At 39.5% G+C, this 7,857-nt stretch overlaps 1 protein-coding gene across 1 annotated transcript; it reads left to right on the top strand.

Annotated features, from left to right (window-relative positions):
* Positions 1 to 1,003: 1,003 nt before the first annotated feature.
* Positions 1,004 to 7,178, top strand: LOC100806079 (magnesium-chelatase subunit ChlH, chloroplastic). Its single transcript, XM_003535874.5, has 5 exons — positions 1,004 to 2,678; positions 2,836 to 2,918; positions 3,790 to 5,592; positions 5,922 to 6,398; positions 6,544 to 7,178. The coding sequence occupies exons 1-5, from the start codon at positions 1,265 to 1,267 to the stop codon at positions 6,919 to 6,921; spliced, it is 4,155 nt and encodes a 1,384-aa protein (XP_003535922.1). The 5' UTR covers positions 1,004 to 1,264; the 3' UTR covers positions 6,922 to 7,178.
* The last annotated feature ends 679 nt before the right edge of the window (positions 7,179 to 7,857 follow it).

The following is a 7,857-nucleotide window of genomic DNA, read 5'->3' as shown; positions in this document are numbered from 1 at the left end:
GACAGTTACGGGTGCTTTAGATGCTAAAAAAATTGTTAAATTTTAAAAAAATAATGTGTAATTATAAAAAAAATTACTCTTGATGTAAGATGATTCTTCATCTAGATATATATAAATACATTAGTTAAGCCCATGAATTGAAGCTGAACTGAATTACATAACTTTACAATGAATTGATTTATAAATATAGTACGTACGAATAAAAAAAGATCATTCAATTTACAAACTATTAAAAAAAGATCATTACTATTATTCAATCTTGAACATTAGGAAAGATTTTTTTTTTTTCATAATAGATATAATCTTCCATCATTTAGTTTCGGATTATTATACATGAATTTGGTTCATGCCCCTCCATGTTTTTTATTTATTTATTAATAATATTTGTGTGTGTTGCAATGACACATCATGTTTGAGATGTCACTCTAATTGGAATGGCAAACACTATCTTTTTGCCTTAAAAAAAAATCGTTATTTTATTTTTGACAAAGTTAAAATTGTAATTTTCAACTACACAGAGAGAAAAGACAACAACATAAAAACCGACAAGCAATAGGATGTATCATGTTGGTGGTAACCTGTGGTAAGAAAAATGGAAGCGTAACACTACGTACGAATTTTGTTCCCATTTGGTGTCGCAAACAAAATATCAAACTCTCATTTTCAATGTGAGACACAAACTCAGAAAGCAATAAGGATCTTGTGCAATCAAAAAGTCCATAAAATCTCACTTTCTCTCTCTTCATCACACCACCCACTTAATCCACTTTCGGGAAATCCAATTCCACCAATCACAGTTCAAGAAACTCAATCCCAATAAGCTAATGATAGATATAGTATTAGAGAAAAGAGTGTGACACGCACGCACACAACACTCACTATGACACTAAACCTCAAAAAAACCATTGACTCAAAATGACTCCCAATGTGCCACGTGGTTCCAACTCTCACCACTAACTGAATAAACCGTTTCCATTCGCGGGCTCTTCTCTCTCTTTCTCCACACAAACCAAATAAAAACTCATAGTCATTCATCTTCCCAAAGGAGAAAAAGGAAAAAAGAGGAAGAAGAAAAAGAAAATACACTTTTAACTGAGTTGATATCATCACTAAGAAAAAAGTGTACTAATTCCTGAAGTCCCCATTTCAAGCTTTCAACCATTTTGCTCTTTCATTCCTCTTATCTTCTCTTAGAGATTAATTTGAAAACAGAAGTTCCTTTTCTTTTTTTCATTTTTTGTGTTTTTGGTTTTGTACATGATCAATGGCTTCTTTAGTGTCTTCTCCATTTACCTTACCCAATTCTAAGGTTGATCAACTCTCTTCTCTTGCCCAGAGACACCTTTTTCTTCATTCTTTCCTTCCCAAGAAGGCCAATGGCTATGCTAGCAGCTCAAAAGCTTCCCTGAGAGTGAAATGTGCTGCTATGGGCAATGGTCTTTTCACTCAAACCACGCCGGAAGTGCGTCGGATAGTTCCCGAGAAGAACCAAGGCCTGCCAACTGTTAAAATTGTGTATGTTGTGCTTGAGGCTCAGTACCAATCATCTCTCTCTGCTGCTGTTAGAGTTCTCAACAGCAACAAGAAAGATGCTTCCTTTGAGGTTGTGGGCTACTTGGTCGAGGAGCTTCGCGATGAGTCCACCTACAAGACCTTCTGCAAGGACTTGGAAGATGCCAACATTTTCATAGGGTCACTAATTTTTGTGGAGGAGCTTGCCCTCAAGGTCAAGGCTGTTGTGGAGAAGGAAAGGGACAGGCTTGATGCAGTTTTGGTGTTCCCATCAATGCCTGAGGTGATGAGGCTCAACAAGTTGGGGTCTTTCAGCATGTCACAGCTTGGACAATCCAAGAGCCCCTTTTTCCAGCTCTTCAAGAAGAAGAAGCAGTCCTCTGCCGGGTTCGCCGACAGCATGTTGAAGCTGGTGAGGACTTTGCCAAAGGTGTTGAAGTACTTGCCAAGTGACAAGGCTCAGGATGCCAGGCTGTACATTCTGAGTCTGCAGTTTTGGCTTGGCGGATCACCTGATAACTTGCAAAACTTCCTCAAGATGATTTCCGGGTCTTATGTTCCGGCGTTGAAAGGGACAAAGATGGAGTACTCGGAGCCGGTTTTGTACTTGGACAGTGGAATTTGGCACCCTCTAGCTCCTTGTATGTATGATGATGTGAAGGAGTATTTGAATTGGTATGGAACCAGAAGGGATGCTAATGAGAAGCTGAAGAGTCCGAATGCACCAGTGATTGGTTTGATTTTGCAAAGGAGTCACATTGTGACTGGGGATGATGGCCACTATGTGGCTGTGATCATGGAGCTTGAGGCTAGAGGTGCTAAGGTTATCCCGATTTTTGCCGGTGGCCTCGACTTTTCGGGGCCAGTGGAGAGGTACTTGATTGATCCAATCACTAAGAAACCGTTTGTGAATTCTGTGGTGTCACTGACCGGCTTTGCGCTTGTTGGAGGCCCCGCAAGGCAGGACCATCCAAGGGCAGTTGAGGCTTTGATGAAGCTAGATGTTCCTTACATTGTTGCATTGCCATTGGTGTTCCAGACAACAGAAGAGTGGCTGAACAGTACTTTGGGTTTGCATCCAATTCAGGTTGCTCTACAAGTTGCACTGCCAGAGCTAGATGGGGGCATGGAGCCTATAGTTTTTGCTGGTCGAGATCCCAAAACAGGTACTAATAATAAAGATTTTTATCTTTGAAAATAGTAAATTAACATTTTTTAAGTTTTGTCCTTGCTAATGCTTTTAGAAACATGTACGTCCCTTAAGTTTGACATTTTGTTTGACAAAATTCACTGTTGTTTGTTGTTTATCTGATATGTTTTCAGGAAAATCTCATGCTCTTCACAAGAGAGTGGAGCAGCTCTGCACTAGGGCAATAAAATGGGCTGAATTGAAAAGGAAAACAAAGGTATTTGACAATTTCCGAGTCTCAAAATTTAAATGTCCAGTTAAAGTGAAATTTTGACTGAGCATGTAAGATTTCTCTGTGAGATCTAATTAACAACTATCCTGTTCACAGCCATTTTTTAAACAGCAAAAATGAGGCTTAGATGATATTAAGAATAAAAATGATATTTAATTTGACCTGAATGAATGAGTATCTTGTAGAAGTCTAATCTGTCTCATCTCATTAGTAACTAGAGAAATCTCAAAAGGAAGGACAGTGAAAGGATTTACTATAAATGAAAGGAAATTCCTGTTGTAACTTTTATATCTAAATCTCCATCTTCCCCTTTTGTGGATAGAACAACTTTGTTTCTTTTCTTCAACATGCCTGTTTGTTACCATCTAAAACTAATTTTACATATAAATGCATGTTCCAGTGGAAAATCTATGATTGCAATTAATTTGGACACACATCTCAATCACATTCAATGGTCCAAAATCAATTCTACCAAATTTTGAACTGTGACACATGTTCTGTTAGTGGGAATTAGCAAAAGTTTTTCTTCTTGCCATTTTATGTTGTGGACCAATATTCATGTTCATTGCATTCTTACCCTTTTATTCATTTGCTATAGGAATTTGTTTGAACTTCATCTTTCATATGAATATTCATTATATGAGATTTTGTTTTTCACCAGTCTCTAAATATACTCTATTCTTATTTTTCTCGTTTTCTCATTTCAGTGTCATCAGCTTGTATGTATTTGCTTAGTAGTAAAACAAACTTAGGTTCATCTACATTTTGAAATTCACTCCGCATTCTCATCTGTTTTCTTGGAGAACTTTGACTTTGATTGTTAAAATTTTCTAGCTAAACTTGTGTACTCCTACAGGAAGAGAAGAAACTAGCAATCACTGTCTTCAGTTTCCCACCAGACAAAGGCAATGTAGGAACTGCAGCCTACCTGAATGTCTTCTCCTCCATTTTCTCTGTTCTAAAAGATCTTCAAAGAGATGGTTACAATGTTGAGGGACTTCCAGAAACTTCAGAAGCTTTGATTGAAGAAGTAATACATGACAAAGAAGCTCAATTTAGCAGCCCAAATCTGAACGTTGCTTACAAAATGAATGTCCGAGAATACCAAAGTCTAACTCCCTATGCCACAGCATTAGAAGAAAACTGGGGAAAACCTCCTGGGAATCTGAATTCAGATGGAGAGAATCTATTGGTATATGGGAAACAATATGGTAATGTATTCATAGGTGTTCAACCCACATTTGGCTATGAAGGCGATCCTATGCGGTTGCTTTTCTCCAAATCTGCAAGTCCTCATCATGGATTTGCAGCATATTACTCTTTTGTTGAGAAAATTTTCAAAGCTGATGCTGTTCTTCATTTTGGGACACATGGTTCCCTTGAATTCATGCCTGGAAAGCAGGTGGGGATGAGTGATGTATGTTATCCAGACAGTCTGATTGGGAACATTCCTAATATCTATTACTATGCTGCAAACAACCCTTCTGAGGCTACCATCGCCAAACGAAGGAGCTATGCGAATACCATCAGCTATCTGACTCCTCCAGCAGAAAATGCAGGACTGTACAAAGGTCTTAAGCAGTTAAGTGAGCTCATCTCCTCATACCAGTCCCTCAAGGACACTGGCCGCGGGCCACAAATTGTGAGCTCAATTATCAGCACAGCTAGACAATGTAATCTTGACAAGGATGTGGAACTGCCAGAAGAGGGTGAAGAGATCCCAGCAAAAGATCGCGACCTTGTGGTTGGAAAGGTGTATGCCAAGATCATGGAGATTGAGTCTCGCCTGCTTCCTTGTGGGCTCCATGTCATTGGTGAGCCACCCTCAGCCTTGGAAGCAGTTGCAACACTAGTGAACATAGCTGCACTTGATCGTCCCGAAGATGGTATTTCCTCTCTCCCATCAATACTAGCTGAGACTGTTGGAAGAAGCATTGAGGAAGTTTATAGAGGGAGTGACAAAGGAATACTAAAGGATGTAGAGCTTCTTCGGCAGATAACTGAAGCTTCGCGTGGAGCAATTACTTCCTTTGTGCAGAGGACTACTAATAAGAAGGGTCAAGTTGTTGACGTAGCTGATAAACTTACCTCAATCCTTGGATTTGGCATAAATGAACCATGGGTCGAGTACTTGTCAAACACCAAATTTTACCGAGCTGATAGGGAAAAACTCAGAACCTTGTTCGATTTCTTGGGAGAATGTTTGAAGTTGGTTGTAGCCGATAATGAATTGGGAAGTTTGAAACAAGCCTTGGAGGGTAAGTATGTGGAGCCAGGACCTGGTGGCGATCCAATTAGAAATCCTAAAGTTTTACCGACAGGGAAGAATATTCACGCCCTGGACCCACAAGCTATTCCTACTACAGCAGCAATGCAAAGTGCCAAAATAGTGGTGGATAGATTGATTGAGAGGCAGAAAGCTGAAAATGGGGGAAAGTATCCTGAGACTGTTGCACTTGTATTGTGGGGAACAGATAATATTAAGACATATGGTGAGTCCCTGGCTCAGGTCTTGTGGATGATTGGTGTGAATCCAGTAGCTGATACCTTTGGAAGGGTCAACCGGGTGGAACCTGTAAGTCTTGAAGAGCTTGGAAGGCCAAGGATTGATGTTGTTGTTAATTGTTCAGGAGTATTCAGGGACCTTTTCATCAATCAGGTATCACTTCTTTACCTTCTTATCCAGAAATGGAGCCTAGGACCAATTTAGTTGTCCTTTTGCTGCATCATTGATATTCTGTTATTGTTCAAAAGACAAAAAGGTTACAGAAACTCTTCATATTAAAACATTGAACAGCCATGTTGTAGGCAATACTTAAACCTTTTTATCTATATCAAAATAACTAATATTCTTACTTGACATCGTGTCCATTGATGCATGAGAGATCATAATAATGTTCCAGTTACGTTTGTCTCTTTGCCTATTTACTAGGATGTTCTATACTCCATTTTGCTTTGCTCATATTCTTATATGTGTTTTTATTTCAGATGAATCTTCTGGATAGAGCAGTGAAGATGGTTGCTGAATTGGATGAACCAGCAGAGCAAAACTTTGTGAGGAAGCATGCACTAGAACAAGCTCAAGCCCTTGGGATTGACGTTAGAGAAGCAGCAACAAGGGTCTTCTCCAATGCCTCAGGGTCCTACTCCTCAAACATAAACCTGGCAGTGGAGAATTCTTCATGGAATGATGAGAAGCAGCTCCAGGACATGTACCTTAGCCGAAAGTCTTTCGCTTTTGACTGCGATGCGCCTGGTGCAGGCATGACAGAAAAAAGAAAGGTCTTTGAGATGGCTCTGAGCACAGCAGATGCCACATTCCAAAACCTTGATTCATCAGAAATCTCCCTCACTGATGTCAGTCATTACTTTGACTCAGATCCAACAAACCTGGTTCAAAGTCTAAGAAAAGATGGGAAGAAGCCAAGTGCATACGTTGCTGACACAACCACTGCTAATGCTCAGGTGAAAATTATTACATAGATATCCATCCTACTTCCATGCTTGGTTTGATCATTTTTGCCTTCTTGAATTATACTCAAATCACATTGAGTATACATTGTGGATGTCAATGACTTCCATTTGACCTTCTGGAGATGATCCTTTTCAGGTGCGTACCCTTGCTGAGACGGTTCGACTTGATGCAAGAACCAAGCTATTGAACCCCAAGTGGTATGAAGGCATGCTGTCTACTGGATACGAGGGTGTTCGCGAGATAGAGAAGAGGCTCACTAACACAGTTGGATGGAGTGCAACCTCAGGCCAAGTCGACAACTGGGTGTATGAAGAAGCCAACACAACTTTCATTCAAGATGAGGAAATGTTGAAGAAGCTAATGAACACAAATCCAAACTCCTTTAGGAAGCTGGTGCAGACATTCTTGGAAGCCAATGGACGCGGTTACTGGGAGACTTCAGAAGACAACATTGACAAGCTCAGGCAGTTGTACTCAGAAGTGGAAGACAAAATAGAAGGCATTGATCGCTGAAGTGATAATTGAGATGAACAGCAGAAACATTAACTGTTTTTTAACTATGCCTTCTTTGTATCTGGAGCTTCTTTCCCACACTGAATTGAAAGTTGTTGATGGTGTCCTTTTAATGTGATTTTGCTCCTCTCTCCTTTTTCCCTGCTGTAATTTTAATCATTTTCAGGGATCATGTTCCTTTGTGCAGTTGCAAACTCCAAACCAACATGTCAAATATTGCTCTCAGTTTAATATATAGAGAATGATTCCCTTGTATCGATTCCTCATGTTATAAACTTGTGTAAACTGAAATTGAAAATAAATATAAACTTATTGAACATAATGACACGCTAACTACTGGAAGAAGTCAAGTAAATTCAATTCATTGTGCTAGGTGCTTGACATGAAGGCGTTTTGGTCTGTGATGAAGACCAACGAGTTTATCTGAAATGAATGCATTTTCGGTTTGTGTATGTATATACAGGGCTAATCAGAGTATAAGATCAATGGTTCATTCCCTATACAACTGGAAAAACAATAAAACAAAATATAAAAGAAATAAAAGCCATTATGAAGAGAACAACTAGCACTTATATGATAACATCTTAGAAAGTGGGTTATGCGCCTACCTCAATCTTACAAAATTGGATTATAAGATGAGGGTTGTCCCCCACTTATATATTTAAATTTGGTCATATCTCTAGTCGATGTAGGACTAAACCACTGTACCACCACCCTCAAGGTTGCACTTCTAACAACCCCAAAGAGGCCGCGCCGCAACTAAGGTGGGCTAAGGGATGTCCGCAGTTAAGGTGGCTTTTCCAACACTCCCCTCATGCTCAAGACTTTCAACTTGGAGCATGCCAAATGCAAGTGGCTCAGCAATGAATCTATAATAGGCTTTGATACCATCTTAGAAAGTAGGTTATGGACCTAATTCAATCTTACAAAATTGAC

Source organism: Glycine max, chromosome 10 (genome assembly GCF_000004515.6).
Source record: "Glycine max cultivar Williams 82 chromosome 10, Glycine_max_v4.0, whole genome shotgun sequence".
NCBI classification, from domain to species: Eukaryota; Viridiplantae; Streptophyta; class Magnoliopsida; order Fabales; family Fabaceae; genus Glycine; species Glycine max.
Note: the sequence above shows the minus strand (reverse complement) of the source record. Positions and strands in the feature narration are given on the sequence as shown.

Excerpts from the sequence above, each read along its gene's own strand:
- LOC100806079 (XM_003535874.5), top strand. The coding sequence starts at position 1,265 with ATGGCTTCTTTAGTGTCTTCTCCATTTACCTTACCCAATTCTAAGGTT. Across the intron at positions 5,593-5,921 it reads GGGACCTTTTCATCAATCAG|ATGAATCTTCTGGATAGAGC; the intron begins GTATCACTTCTT and ends TTTTTATTTCAG. Across the intron at positions 6,399-6,543 it reads CAACCACTGCTAATGCTCAG|GTGCGTACCCTTGCTGAGAC; the intron begins GTGAAAATTATT and ends GATCCTTTTCAG.